The sequence below is a fragment of the Pan troglodytes genome, chromosome X, assembly GCF_028858775.2.
Source record: "Pan troglodytes isolate AG18354 chromosome X, NHGRI_mPanTro3-v2.0_pri, whole genome shotgun sequence".
Taxonomy (NCBI): Eukaryota; Metazoa; Chordata; class Mammalia; order Primates; family Hominidae; genus Pan; species Pan troglodytes.
Genome location: NC_072421.2, coordinates 78871385 through 78888193, shown reverse-complemented (window position 1 = coordinate 78888193; position 16809 = coordinate 78871385). Strand labels below are relative to the sequence as shown.

Sequence of the window (16809 nt, the reverse complement as noted above, 5' to 3'; positions counted from 1 at the left end):
CTATTTGCTGTCTTCAAGAGACTCACCTAACACATAAGGACTCATATGAACTTAAGGTAAAGGGGTGGAAAAAGATATTCCATGCAAATGAAAACCAAAAGCAAGCAGGAGTAGTTATTCTTATATCAGACAAAACAGACTTTAAAGCAACAAAAGTTAAAAAAGACAAAGAGGGGCATTATATAATGATAAATATATCAGTCCAACATGAAAATATCACAATCCTAAATATATATGCACTTAACACAGGAGCTCCCAAATTTATAAAACAATTACACTAGACCTAAGAAATGAGACACACAGCAAAACAATAACAGTGGGGAAATTCAATACTTCACTGACAGCACGAGACAGGTCATCAAGACAGAAAGTCAACAAAAAAACAACTGACTTAAAGTGTACCCTAGAACAAATGAACTAAACAGATATTTACAGAACATTCTACCCAACAACTGCAGAATATACATTTTTTATCAGCACATAGAACATTCTCCAAGATAGATCATATGATAGGCCACAAAACAAGTCTCAATAAATTTAAGAAAATGAAAATTCTATCAAGTTCTCTCTCAGACCACAGTGGAATAAGATTGAAAATTCACTCTAAAAGGAACCCTCAAAACTATACAAATACATGAAAATTAAATAGTCTTCTCCTGAATGATCTTTGAGTCAACAGTGAAAATCAAGATGGAAATTTAGAAAATTCTTTAAACTGGATGATAATAGTGATACAAACTATCAAACAGCAAAAGCAGTGCTAAAAGGAAAGTTCCTAACATTAAAGGCCTACATCAAAAAGTCTGAAAGCACAAATAGACCATCTAAGCTCACACCTAATGGAACTAGAGAAACAAAATCCAAACCCAAACCCAGCAGAAGAAAAAAAAATCAAAGATCAGAGCAGAACTAAATGAAATTGAAACAAAAAATTAAAGATAAATGAAACAAAAAGCTAATTTTTTGAAAATATAAACAAAATTAATTGACCATTAGTGAGATTAAGAAAATAAGAGAGAAGATACAAATAAATATATATAAATAAAATGGCTTTTATCCAAAGACAGGCAATAACATGCTGGCGAGGATGTGGAGAAACGGGAACCCTCGTACACTCTTGGTGGTATGGTAAATTAGTACAACCACTAAAAAGAACAGTTGGGAGGTTCCTCAAAGAAACTAAAAATAGAGCTTACATATATGTGATCCAGCCACCCTACTGCTGGGTACATATCCAAAAGAAAATGGATATATCAAAGAGATAGCTGCACTCCTGTGTTTATTGCAGCACTATTCACAATAGCCAAGATTTGGAAGCAACTTATGTGTCTGTTGACAGATGAATGGATAAAGAAAAGGTGGCACATATACACAATGGAGTATTACTCAGTTATAAAAAGAATGAGATCCTTTCATTTGCGACAACTTAAATATAACTGGACGACATTATTTTAAGTGAAATGAGCCAGGCACAGAAAGACAAACTTTGCATGTTCTCACTTACTAGTGGGAGCTAAAAATTAAAACAATTGAACTCATGGAGATAGAGTAGAACCATGATTATAAGAGACTGGGAAGGATAATGGGTAGGGTAGGGAGGATGGGGATGGTTAATGGGTACAAAAATATAGTTAGAGTCAATGAATAAGGTCTACTATTTGATAGTGCAACCAGGGTGACTATGGTCAACAATAATTTATTATACATTTTAAAAACTGAAAGAGTATAACTGGATCATTTGTAACACAAGGAAAAGATAGATGCTTGGGTTCATGGATTCCCTATTTATCCTGATGTGATTATTGTGCTTTATGTGCCTGTATCAGAGTGTCTCATGTGCCTCATAAATATGTGTACCTACTCTGTACGCACAAAAATTAAAAATTGAAAATTAAAGCAAAAACAAAGTAAATTATGCATATTGATATATAGAATACTGAACTAAACTTCAAACCAAACTGTCAGGAATCCTATAACCCTTGGAAAAGAGGGAAAAAAAACAAGGAGAGCAGGAAGAGTGACAAACAGAAAATGGTTGATATTATAAATAAAGGAATGAATACAATTCAGATTTTTATAAGACATAATTGTTTACACAAAAGATCAAAGCTAGGATGATCTCAAGGTGAGGGAATTATAGAAAAGTCTAAAAGGCATTTTTTAGATAATGAAAAAGGGAATTTAGTGGGCTTTGTTCCATAATCCCAGGCTAAATGTTAGAAACAGACAATGAAGCCACAAATCTTTAATTTATTATGACTGCAACATTTGGCTTTAATCAGAACTGTATAATAGTAATGTCTTTGTGGAATGTTCCGGTATAAAAAGGAAGTGCAAATTGTGCTTAGGATCTACTTTCCACACTTCTGTCTAGTGAAATGGCAAGAAAATTGGGTAACAGTTCAACTGAACTAATAAATTATCACTTTTCAGAACTGTCATTCAATAAGAAGATCATTGTCAGGGGGACTGGAAAGGGTAGGCAGAATATATTTGCACACTGGTTGGGGGACAGGAGAATGCTAATTTCTATGAGGCAGCTTATCAACAGGCAGGCAGAGAGTCCCTAAAGTACCTCTGCCTTGACTCCTTTCTTATTTGCAGACCATGTAACTTAGTCCCTCAAATTGACATCCCCATACTTTCTCCTTCATTCTGGCTCAGGGAGGAGGCTGAGAAAATCTTTATTCCTGGCCTTTTCTCGTCCTTCAGAGCCTGGGTCCAGAGTTTAGTCCAGTGGCTGGCAACAAGTATTTTCTCAATGAGTGAGTGAATTTGAGGGTGAAAGCAAGATAATTCCTAAGCACAAATCATAGATTCAGAATCGGCAGGATCTATCTACATAATCTATTCAAATTGTCCACCCTGTGCAAGGCTCTGCACTTGAACATCTCTGCCAAGTGTTTATATGGTACATGTATGTGCACATACGATCAAGTTAGTTCAATGTAAAAGTATTGAATGTAGAAGTATGAAATTCTAGGGGAGAGAGTTTATGGAACCGGAGCTCCATAAACTCTCTCCATTAGAATTGAATAATGTCATTGATATGGAATCCCAAACTTCTGATTTAATTCCATTTTCCTTTCTTTATCTTCTTTCTTGAATAGTATTCACCAGATCTTAAGTCAGCCCAGAAATCTTAAAGGAAGTGATCTGCCTACCAATTTTCTAACCGTATACTCTTTCCAGCCTCCTAGAAGCTAGATTGGCATTAGCGAGAAGGGAAAATAAGTGTAAAGTATTAGATCAGTTATACTTTCTTATGACTAAAATAATCCATCCCATAGCCAGAAGTCAAAGTTTAAAAAGCAATATGTTCTAAAGAATCAAACTGATCTTTACTAAATTTGAGCAAATAAATGGTGGTAATAAAAATTGTCCAGCTGTTCTTCATACTTTTTATGAGAACTTTGACTTTCCTGCTTATTTTTTACGAGGGTAATAAAATGCTTTTTGAAATAATATGCATTTGTCTGATAAAATTATTCATTGGGCATTCTCAAGTAGAACAATATAAAAATATTTATTTGCTTTCATCCTTTCGTATCACAAATATTCATGTTCTCTCTCTGTCACAATTTCCAAATATTAATTGTTGAATATTTCAGCCACTAGACGCTGAGGTAGTTTAAAGTTGATTCTATGGTGAAATTAAAGAATCAACAATGATCTGATAAATCTAAGCTGGGAAAACAGACAAACAGGATTTTTCTAGGAAAAATTCCAGTTCGCTTAATTTTCTTCTTTTTTAATAACTCTGGAATAATATTTTATTTTAACTATTTTCAGCAATCTTCTTTTTCCTTTCCTCTCACCAAACTAGTCAAATATTAGTCTATATACTCATCTCTTCCTCATTATTTGCTCCATTTCTTAACCTTTCCCAATCAGGCTGTTGTTTTCACCAATCTACTGAAACTGCTTTCCTCCAAGGTCACTAATCATTTCCTTATTTTGAATTCAATGACCTTTTATCAGTTTTCAAAATTCCTGTATGGAACTAACAACGTTCATTCTCCTTGAAAATTCTTCCCTACCATGGTTTCTATTACAAGATGCTACTCTGATCTTTCCTAATGAATCCACGTGTTTCCTGCTGTTCCTGTTTCTTTCACCTCCTCCGAAATGTGAACATTCAGCAAAGTCCTGTCTTTGTTTTCAGCTCTCTTCTCATCTCATGCCATAATTCCTTTTTCCTAGTGAGTTCATTCTTTTCCATAGTTTGAAGTAGCACCTATATATCAATGACTCCCATATCTACTCTCCATCCACCGTCTTTCCCAAACTCTAGTCACATGTTTCCATCTAGCAGCTGCAAATCTCCACTTGGGTGGCCTGTTTTGCACTTGAATTTCAACAGGCCATCCACTCATATGTGAAAAAATATTTATTTAAAAACTTACCAGTTTATAATTATATTCTGTGTAATAAGAAGTGAAAGAGGTAGATGATAAGTTGCTACTCATCACTTTGTTGAATTTTGAAATAGTACTATTCTACAGTAGAGTTCTACAAAGTATTTTTAACTTTTGATGGGTCCATTAATAAATGAGGAGGAAAATTAAAAAAAAACTGTAAAAATATACCCCTTGCCTCAAAATCTGTTCATTAGGAACAGAAATCTGCCTTATATAACTTGAAACAGTTGCTAAGAGGCAATTGCTAAAGCTTAAGGAAATATTTAGGAAAAATGCATAACGCTATTATGTGCAACATGCCATCTATCTTTTTATCATATGCTTTTACATAGAATAATGACTCACCATTAATCATATGAAATAAAAATTGCTATATATTTTTACTAAAACATACACAAATTAATGCCCACCATTCCAACTTCAAATATTTGAAGAAATTGTATGACATCAAGTGGTGGTACTTTGTGGAGGTGTGGGTGTAGAATTCGGTCATGATTACCTCAATCACTGGGAGATAGTCAACTATTTTTTTCTTATAACTGCTTTTGGAGAAATCCATGTTTTGACAATCCAAGTTTTCAAATTTCATTTTCTTCCCCAAAATCTCTTCTCTTACATGAGCTGTTGCACAAGATAGAATCTCATTTTTTGTGCTAATAGCTCCTTTTGAGCCACTCTCCATATATTTTAAGCAATATAATGTTTATGCACTCTATCGCTAGTTTTATACTTCAACGAAAAAGTACAATTCTAAGACTTTCCTACTCAACCACATTATGAAATGAAAAAAAGTCAATTCAATCTCTGTAAGTGAATAATTTTCAAAAAGTAATTAGACATTGATTTACAGTAAATCCACTTGGACATGTAGACATAATTTTGACAAGATCGTATTAGATGCTTTGAGTTTTCATGAAACCTAGAGTGACTGACTTTGGAAAGTGCACACATGCCGTGTGTCTGGTGGGACCTGTCCCAAGCAGTCCCTGGCATTTGGGCAGCATAAGGATCCCCTGGGATGTGTACTTTACTTCTCGAGTTCAACTCATGGGTTGAGTCAGATTAAATCCCAAGTGAGATATGCACTCCTCTCTTAAGCTCCCCATACAGAGCCTAATCATAGCCACACAATTTCTAATTGGATATAAACACACACTAAACAAAACTCATTCTTCAACTTTAGCTTAAAGATCTAATAAAAAATCCTAATCTGATCTGATGGTCAATTTGTAAATGTTTAGTCACATTTTTTTCACAATATTTTTTACTTGCCTTTCAACATCCTCTTTTTCAAAAAAAAAGAATGAATTCAAAGCATGAATTCAAAGTCGAGTATAAAATTGTCCTTACTTTGGATCTTGTCACACTTCCATTTTGCTCACTTTAAAACCCACCAGGTGTTTGTCTTGTTACCTGGCAAATTGTCTCATCACCACCAACAACCCTGATTGTCCCCTCAACATTGTTTAGAAAGTTTAAATTTAACATCTTTATTCTTTTTTTTTATTTTTTATTTTTTGTAGAGACAGGGTCTCACTTTGTTCCCCAAGCTGGTCTCAAAAGCCTAGCCTCAAATGATCGTCCCCCGCTGGGCCTCCCAAGTTACTAGGATTACAGACATGAGCCATTGTGCCAGGTCTACCTTTACTCTTAAGTTTTAAGTAGAAATTCACTGAAAATATTTCACCCCAACTACTGAATCTTTTGAGAAGTTAAAATTATTTACCTGAATCACAAGACCAATTATGTTTTTTCTGAAAGTCTGAGATCAGATTTCATTATTTTTAGTAATAAATTTCCAACAACACTTTGTATTAGGGTTCTCTTAGAGGGGCAGAAGTAGTAGGATATATGTGTGTGTGTATATATATATATATGGAGTTTATTAAGTATTAACTTACATGATCACAAGGTTCCACAATAAGCTTTCTGCAAGCTGAGGATCAAGGAGAGCCAGTCCAAGTCCCAAAACTGAAGAACTTGAAGTCCGACGTTCAAAGGCAGGAAGCGTCCAGCACGGGAGAAACATGTAAACTGGGAGGCTAGGCCTGTCTCTCTTTTTCACGTTTTTCTACCTGCTTTATATTTGCTGGAAGCTGATTAGATTGTGCCCATCAGATTTAGGGTGGATCTGCCTTCCCCAACTCACTGACTTTTTTTTGAGACGGAGTCTCGCTCTGTAGCCCAGGCTGGGGTGCAGTGGCGCGATCTCAGCTCACTACAAGCTCCGCCTCCCGGGTTCACACCATTCTCCTGCCTCAGCCTCCCGGGTAGCTGGGACTACAGGCGCCTGCCACCACGCCCTGCTAATTTTTTTTGTATTTTCAGTAGAGACGGGGTTTCACCCTGTTAGCCAGGATGGTCTTGATCTCCTGACCTCGTGATCCGCCCGCCTCTGCCCCCACAAAGTGCTGAGATTACAGGCGTGAGCCACCGCGCCGGCCTCAAATGTTAATCTCTTTTGGCAACACCCACACAGACAGTACCCAGGATTAATACTTTGTATCCCTCAATCCAATCAAATTGACACTCAGCATTAACCATCACACACTTCTAGAAGCTTTCTTTCATGATACTCTTCATTTTAAGTTACTCATATTCAGCTTGTGAGAATGATGAGAGGCAAAGAAAGTTTTATGACCTACTCAAATCACACAGGCAATAGCCAATAAAACATATCTCACCCTTACAGCTAAAAAAACTTTAAAATCCCTTCAAAAAGCAATTCATCTTATCTACTTTTCATTAGATTGCAATAAAATGATTTTCTTAAATTGAGATAAAGGTACATGTTCTGCATTCTAACTAATAGTATATGCTGAGCTCTTATAACTTTGATTTTCTCCTCTGATAAACTCAAGTTCTCCACTTGATGTAATAGACCACCAGAATTATCCTTAGTATTTCTATAGACCACGTATTGCTATAGACCAGTTAATTAAGAAGTATTTTTCATGGTTTTTCAAGTTCATCAGAAAAGAAGTATTACAATGACTTGTAAATCAGTTTCAGAGCTGCATTCAGAGTGGGTAATTAGTGAATATCATCAAGTGGGAAGAATATCATAGGGTTTCAGATCATGGGCCCTGGAATCAGACAAACCTGGGGGGTACTTTACTAGCTCTGTGACCTGGCTAGTTCTCTGAGCCTCTCTTCTTAAAAACAGAGATAATAAGAGTACTAGCTTCATTGAACTGTCAGAAAAATGAAACAATACATGTAAAGTTCTTACCGGTGTGCCTGACTCAATGAATTATAGCTCTTAATATTATTACCCATTAAAGCTGACAATTTGCATGAGAAATTAAAGTAAGATGATTGATCATATGTTTAATAAATTAAGTAATTATATATGCTTGTCTTCCTTCTAAATCAAATTTGATATAACATACTGAAGAGAACGGTCTCCAATATCATACAACTACTATTAAATATATATTTACTGATAATTTTAACAGAAAAACATGCTGCACTTATAATGAAACAACTGGCTGAAAGGTGATGGTGAAACAGACAAAATTTTCTCATGTAGTAAATGTTACCTAAGATGAATATTCTCTGGTGTTTGAAAGGTGAAATTTTATTTGTCTTGACTCATTTTTGGAAATCCCCCAAGCAGAAAGGCTTGGCTAGACCCTAACTCTAGGATAGGGTCTCATTTCCAAAAAGGACTAAGCCAAAGGGACAGAAATCAAGGACTAGAGTCTAAAACCAGAGTTTACAAGTTATAGCAGTACTGCCTTCCTGGTTAATTTAGATTTATAGAATCATAGAAACCACCTTTTAATTATGTTGGTCTATAGCCACATAACATGGAAGAGAATCAGTCATAAAAATTCAGTATGTAACACAGGCCAGCATAAGAAAGTACAGACAAATATTATTTTTAAGTGTGCCCTCGATGAATTCATTTGATTTTAAAAAAAGAACCACATTTTAAAAGAACATGGTGCTACTATCCTCCCTAAACCCAGCCTGCCCACCAATGCCAACTTTCATCTCACTCTCCAGTACGGGTTACGAATGAGAACACATTTGCCTACTTAGACATCATCCCCTCTTGAATGGCAATTGTATTTCAAAATCATATAACAGGATTTTTATGTAGTATTGACAATTTCTATTCAATACCTATAAACAGAGGATGTGTAAATAACACAGCGTTTAGGAGTGGGTTCTGAAGTCCGAACAACCAGAGTTCTGATCACAGCCCTGTCATTTCCAGCTCTTCAGTCTTGACCAATGTACCTATGTTTCTGGATCTTAGAGATACCCCCTCCAATTAGGTAAAATGAATCTAATAGTAGTTATTACTATGTTAAAAATATTATTGTAAAGATAAATTAAATAAAATAATGTAGGTAAAGCCCTGGGCACCTTGCCTGACATATACAATGCATAAATAATTGTTGTCTTTACTATTACTAAAGTCAAATCTTAGCAGCTGAGCACGGTGGCTCACGCATGTAATCCCAGCACTTTGGAAGGTCGAGGAGGGCGGATCACTTTAGCTCAAGAGTTTGTGACCAGCCTGGGCAACGTGGTGAAAACCTGTCTCTACCAAAAATACAAAAGTTATCTGGGCCTGGTGGTGCATGTCTGTGGTCCCAGCTACTTGAGAGGCTGAAGCAGGAAGATCGCTTGAGCCTGGGAGGCAGAGATTGCAGTGAGCCAAGATCATGCCATTACACCACAGCCTGGGTGACAGAGTGAGACTCCGTCTTAAAAAAAAACAAACAAACAAAAAAAAAACTTAGTTATGCTAACGAAAGGGCAATACAACAACAAAAAACCTAGCGTCATTGAATACTTAAATATACAGTCTTTGAATTTGTTATGATATTTTTAAACTTATATTTGAATTTTTTGCCTGATGTTCTGGCAATCTGCAAGATTTCAAGCAAACCTAATAAAACCAACAGGCAAGACCTGGGCTAGAAAAAAAATCTCCTTGCTTAAAATTCTTCTCTGCTGCCCAAGTGTAAAAAGTCAGCTTTGTCTCTCATATTAATGAAAACAGTCATCATAAATGAACCGCCTCGTCTCTCTAAATGTACTTTTGTTTAACCTTGGTCTGGATTGAAGAAAGTAATTAAAGACTGGGTTTAAAAGGCCTCCTAGTGGGCCGCAAAGTAGATCTGAAAGCAAACAGATGGTCAGATAGTTAACCAGCAGCTTCTCTCTTAATCTGTTTACTTGTATCAGTAAGAAATGAAATACAAAATTCAACCTTGTTAATTCCATTAAAGCAGGAAATGTTTTTGTAAATGATACATGGTTAATTGCACAATATATATTTCATAAAAGATTTTAAAGATTAGCTACAGAGAACATTCAATCTGATTGACATTTGAGGTTTATTTATTTTTTCCCTAGGCTAACCCTGGTGGAGGGTTTATTGATCAAAACCCTTCCTCAACAAAGTAACTAGTCTTTGTGCTAGAAATAAGTCCATTTTATCTTTCTCTTCTACCAAATAATGATTTTTTTTTTTTTTGAGACAGTGTCTCGCTCTGTCACCCAGGTTGGAGTGCAGTGGCATGATCTCAGCTCACTGCAACCTCTGCCTTCCGGGTTCAGGCCATTCTCCTGCCTCAGCCTCCCAAGTAGCTGGGACTACAGGTGCCCGCCACCACGCCCGGCTATTTTTTTGTTTTTGTATTTTTAGTAGAGATGGGGTTTCACCGTGTTAGCCAGGCTGGTCTTGAACTCCTGACCTCGTGATCCGCCTGGCTCAGCCTCCCAAAGTGCTGGGATTACAGGTGTTAGCCACTGTGCCCGGCCCAGATAATTAATCTTTTACTAAACTTTCACAATATATTCTTCCCTACAACCATGTAACATTTAAGCATCTTTTTAAATGCCCAAGAATCACCATCACTGATCACTGATCAGCCTCTTTTTGGGCCAAATTCTTCCAATGTTTCTGTGAAATTTAGGAAATCAGCCATCAAATACTAAGCATCAATTTGAAAGCACTGATCTTGAGTCTCCACATTTGCCATGTGAAAGCTGCCATTTTCCACTGTTAGGGACCTCCAAAAAGCATGTCCCAGTCATTTGGTGAACAGTTTCTAATTTTAGTCTTCTAAGTGAACATCTTCTATGAACACCTTTAAACAACATTCAAACAAACTTTGGAAGATATGACAAAAATCCTTGCATACACAAAATCAATGTTTAATGTATAAATACAGACAGAGCAGCAAAACATTCTGCGCCTAAAGTACAATTATTTGAGAACCACATAATGAAGAACTGTGTCTTGCTCTTCTATATTATCCAGATGAAGAAAATACTGTGACTAGTGACTAATTACACAATCCAGAACGTTGTTTTATCTGTTGTTATAAATTGTGCAGAGTACAACCATAGAGAAAAATTATGTATATTTGTGGACAATCCAAGCTACAACTAGCTTCTGTTTTATCAGTTATATAAAATACATCAATTTTTAAAGGTTACTTCACAATTAAAACCCTAAGAAATCATCTATTTCCCACAATCTTAAAATTTCTACACCAAGGCACAAATAGAATGCATAGATGCCATGAAATGGAGATCATTATGGGTCTTGGGGAAATAAGTATAGGGAAAAAACTCCCAAACCAGTTAAAATTCTCCAAGCTATCATCTCTCTAGCAATTCTCATCCTAGGCCAATGTTGATTTTTGTTAAGAAGTTATTGCAATTTATTAACTTATATAGGCTCTGAGATTACTATTCATTTTCCATTAAATGTAAATTTACAAGGCATTACAGTCTCAAGAAACAAAACGTGGCATATACCTGTGTCACAGTGAGTTAAGACATGTATAAACAATTCTGAACAGGCAGAAATCACTTCATATAGACAGACTACTTGGAAGCTGCATTCTTGTTAAATGGTTCCCATCAAACTAAACAGTATTAAGGCCTGAATTTTATATCTTGACCTATACCAGACCAGTTTAGGCTTTCCAACTGTGTAGGTCTTCTCTATCTTCTTGGCCTTGGGTGAACAGTCACTTACCCTACTTACAGACATTCCCTTTTAGACACAATATCCCTCCTACACACTAGCTGCCCATTTCTCTATTCCCCTATATGCACATGCCCAGGCAACTCTTCTTCCACTTACAGGACTTACTTTCTCCCCTATCTCTTACTCGTGTTCAAATTTATTTCCTCATGCCTACTAGTTGCCATAAATCACTGGGAGGATGCATTTCTTAGTGGTTAAGTACATATTCTTTGGATTCAAACATCTTGCTTGGATTCAAGCTCTATGGCTTACCAACTGTGTAACCTTGAGAAAGCTATTTACTCTTTGAACTTGTATACTGTATTTCCTTCTCTGAAAAATAGAGATAATCATAGTGCTTAATTCAAAGGATTATTTTTAAAAAATGAGATAGTATCTGACATACTTAAGGGTTTCTACTGACTATCATTATTATGGTTACCATCAAGAAGTCCATTACATTGGTCTGGGCAAAGATTTTTTGGGTAAAACCTCAAAAACAGGCAATGAAAGTAAAAATAGACACATGGAACTATATTAAGCTAAAAAGCTTCTGCACAGCAAAGGAAACAATCAAAAGAGTAAGGAGAAACCTAAAAATGGGAGGAAATATTTTCCAACTATCCATCTGACAAGAGATTAATATGTGGAATATATAAGGAAGTCAGTAGCAAAAAAGAAACCCACAAAAAAACAAATAATCCAATTTTTTTAAATGGCAAATGATTTCAATAAACATTTCACAAAAGAAGACACACAAATCGCAAACAGGTATAAGAAAAAATGTTCCGCATCACTAACCATCAGGGAAATGCAAATCAAAACCATAATGAGATAACATCTCACTCCAATTAAAATGGCTATTACTAAAAAGATAACAAATGCTGGTAAGGGCACTGAGAAAGCGGAATACTAGTACACTTTTGCTGGGAATGTAAATTAGTACAGCTGCTATGGAAAACAGCACAGAGATTTCTCAAAAAAACAAAAATAGAACTACCACATGATCTAGAGCTGCCATGGAAAACAGCATAGAGGTTCCTAAAAAAACAAAAATAGAACTATCACATGATTTAGCAATCTCACTTTTGGGTATATATCCAAAAGAAAGGATATCAGTATATCAAAGAAATATCTGCACTCCCATGTTTATTAAAGAACTATTCAAAATAACTATGATATGTGGCTAAGTGTCCATCAATGGATGAATGAATAAAGGAAATGTGATATACATAGATATATATATACACACACATATATATACACACATATATATACACACACAAAATAAAATATTATTCAGCCATAAAAATGATATTCTGTTATTTGTGACAACATGGATGAGCCTGGAGGACATTATTTTAAGTGAACTAAGACATAACACAGAAAGACAAAAGACATACCACACGTTCTCACCCATGTGGGAGCTAAAAAAGTCGATCCCATGAAGATATTGGGTAGAATGGTGGTTACCAGAGGCTGAGAAGGGTAGGGGGAAAGAAGGATTAAGAGAGGTTGGTTAATGAGTACACAAATACAGTTAGATAGAAGGAATAAGATCCACTGTTCAATTGCACAATAGGGTGGCTATAGTTACCAATATAATTTACTGTATAGCTAGAAAAAACAGCTAGAATATTTGGAATGTTCCCACCACAAATAAATGATAAATGTTTGCGGTAACGGATATCCTAATTACCCTAATTTGATCATCACACATTGTGTGCATGTATCAAAAGATCATATGTCCCCCATAAATATGCACAATTATGATATATCAATAAAAATAAAAAATGAAATCCATTGCAAAGACCAACATACTTGTTTTCATTTCTAAACTTTCAAGAAGCAAGTGCTACTCTTCACTATTAGGCCACTTTTTTTGTTTTGTTTTGTTTTGTTTTTGAGAGAAAGTCTCGCTCTGTTGCCCAGGCTGGAGTGCAGTGGTGCGATCTCTGCTCACCGCAAGCTCCGCCTCTTGGGTTCACGCCATTCTCCTGCCTCAGCCTCCCGAGTGGCTGGGACTGCAGGCGCCCGCCACCATAATAAGTTAACATTGTCTTGCCAATTATCACAGATCCAGATCCCCCACTCTGCCCAGTATAACCACTATAACATCTGTTGTTGTTTTTTTTAATGACAACCAGTAGGAAGATTAAGAAACAGTCAGCTACCACCAATCCAAAGCAAAGAAGCTTTTAACTGTTCTTCAGACAACTAAACTTAGTCACTTATTGAAGTATCTCACTATGTGCAATTGGAGGATTCCATCAGGATATTTGCTCAAAACTTTCTAACTTATGTATTAAAACAAACAGGGCATCAATCTTAAAGGAAAACTTTAGTACAGCAAACTGAAAAGTGCCTTTCTGAAGTAATCACCACTCCATTCACGTTACAAAGAAGTACTCACTTTACACTGTTTTGGTATTATTTAAAAGTGTTGTAATATTATAATAAAGCAAGGATTTATTTTGGCATTATGAAGTAGAATTTTGATAACAGGTTCATTGAACTATAATTACTACAGTAGATAAATTTCTAATAAATTTCTAACTACTTATGACAAAAAATTGAAATAAAATACAAATACCATAAACATCTGCCATTTGCATGGTCTTCAACAACAAAGTCCAACAAAGATGGGAAGAATAGACACTGAAGACTACAGAGGAGGGAGGGAGGAAGGCAAAGGTTGTAAAATTACCTATTGGGTACTACGCCCACTACCAGGGTGAGAGGTTCAATGGTACCCCAAACCTTGCACAGTATACCCATGCATCAAATCTGCACATGTACCCTCTGAATCTAAAATAAAAGTTGAAATCTAAAAAAAAAAAAAAAAGGAGTCCAATAAAGGAAATAATAGAAGACAGCAGCCATTTCTAAGGCTCTTGGAAACTTAAGACTTAACAAAGAGAGGTGCAGTTATTCTTACTTGAATAGAAATTCTGAAAGCAGTTTCTTGTTGAATCTACTTTTGAAGAAGGGGTAGAGGAAGGAGAAAGCAAAGAATAAATAACAGTATTGAAACTGTATGACTCCCAAAGCAAAACTAACTGCCTGATCTGTTCAGTCTCATTAGGGGTTTAACTAAAGGCATTAAGTTGGACTTTACAATTATTGGATTGAGTTGAGACTCTGAGCAACTCAAATTTTACTTTGAAATATTAGACAATATGTATGGAAAATAATAAAGCAAGAGGCTCATAAAATTAGGTCCAAAGGAAATATAAAAGGTGTTCTTTTTTTTCAACCTAAACTTATTCAAAAAACGTAAGATTAAATTTTCTGATATTCCAAAATTGCATAAACATATCCACACATGGTGGCCAGAGAAGACAAAGTTCAAATATCAAGGTTCTTGTGATTTAACATAACCTCCACTTCCATTCCACATCCTCTCAGGTGTAAATAAACAAGCCAAAAAATAAAAACACACAACAACCTGGATTAGCTGCTGCTCTAAAGCTCAAGAAGACGGAAGGGGTTCCTATACCCTACAATCTGAACCCACACATCTGTTCTTGCCACTGTCTGCCTTTCTCTTGAGTTGTAAAAAGCAGAAACACTTTCATTTATCATGGATATACACTCATCTTGCACCCCAGTTTATCATATTCTCCCGACAGCTGCTGAAAATTTGTTATTCTAAATTAAGAGTAAGTGAATCCATGAAAGAGAAAGTCCTATCATTTGAAGCAGCAGCAACTCAGGCTACCACTACACAAGAAGCCACTGAGCTCCCTATCCAGTTCTCATATATTTGAAGCAGTGAGAGAAATTTAAAAGTAAAATATTTTGAAAGAATAGAAAAAGTCAAAATAAGGGACAATATGGGGGGAAAACTGAATCTCGTGTCATATTAAGTTAAAAAAAAATTTACGTCATTGTTACCAACTTCCCCTCCCAATTTGTCTAGTTCTAACAGGCCTTCAAGCTCAAGTTAACCACTTTCTTCTACACACTCTCAAAATAACTCTATTACCAGGGTCTCACTCACCCAGAATAATTACAATGCCTCGGTAGGCCTCCACTCAATCCCCACCAGTTACAGCATGTGTACCCCCATCCTTTATAGAAGTGCACTCCTCCTTGTCTCCGTACTTAGGGCGTATTCATCAAATGTCTCACTCTTGAAACTCACCAGTGTGCGATTTTACTTGACTTCACGTAACCCTAAAGACCGTATAGCACCATCTCCCATCTCCCAAAACTTGGTAGCTTTCGTTTTCCTTCAAAGGAGAAATGTGCCCCCCAACGTCACGAAGCAAACAAAGCTGAACTCTATGTGGAAAAAAAAATGAAATCGATGCAACAAAGGGAAAAAAGGGAAGAAGAAGGGTGGGATGGGGGATGCATGAGTCTTCCAAAGGAGAAGCTGCCAGAGGAACTTCTGCATTTTAATGGTTCTGGGGCAGCAGAGGACTGGTGTGTAGAAAAACAACAAAGGTGGACTCCCCACTCTCCTTACCGCTGTAGAGCCAGAGGAAGATGCAATATATACACGGATCACCATCCTGGGAACAGCGGCTGCGGTTGTTTGGGTCCTGAAAAGGGCTGTGGAGCAGCTGCAGCAATGGCTGGAATCCAGCTAGGGGCTGAAACAGCGGTTGGCAGAGAAGGGTGGGGGAAGGTGGAAGGAGAACTCGCCGGAGCCCCGCCTCCGCCTTTAGCAGCTTCCACCGAGCTCTCTAAGCGCTGCAGTTCCAGCCCAAAACCCCGGAAGGAACAGGCTGTTTGCATCAATTCTATTTTTTTTAATAGGGAATCTCGAATAGCACCGCGAGATCTGTTGAAACATTGATTTTTGACGATTCCTTCCCTGAGAAGAGGGCGAGGAGAAGAAGAAAGAAAAAGGAGAACTGAATTGAATTAGATTAGCATGAAGGACCTTTTCACGCGGAGACTAAAAGTACTGCGCATAACTTCCTGCTCAGAAATATATGCAAATAAGAAGACAGATCCTGAAAGAGCAAGCTGTATGTTGAAAACCCATGTTCTCAAAGCCTTGCGCATTTTAAGATTCCTATTACGTAGTGATTTTTCTGATCTTAGCTCGTTGTAGGAATTAGGCACTAAAGTACTGAGCAATGCCGCAGAGTTTTGAAGGAAAGTTTCAGGTTTCCTTAAGCCCGGAAATGGCAGGATTGGTTTTCTTTTTGAATTTTGTGTTTTGTTAAATTAGGGAAGCCTGCTTCCGTGGGAATTTGCAGGAGGCCTGATTGGCAAGTTTATGAATGAAGGAATAAATTACAAAGAAAAGATTGAAAATATTGTGTAAAAAGATGGATGATTTTTGTTTTGTTTTGCTTTTTAACTGACTGAAGTAAGGGATTTGGGAGAACATATTGCAGATGTTGAAATGGTGAAGAGAGAGATCAG

At 36.5% G+C, this 16809-nt stretch overlaps 1 protein-coding gene across 1 annotated transcript in view; it reads right to left on the bottom strand.

The window, feature by feature from the left end:
• SH3BGRL (SH3 domain binding glutamate rich protein like) overlaps window positions 1–16006 on the bottom strand; it is a 98613-nt gene extending 82607 nt beyond the window's left edge. The window contains 1 exon segment of the mRNA NM_001246405.2: window positions 15899–16006. Coding sequence (NP_001233334.1) covers window positions 15899–15943 — 45 coding nt within the window. The 5' untranslated portion in view covers window positions 15944–16006.
• Window positions 16007–16809: the final 803 nt, after the last annotated feature.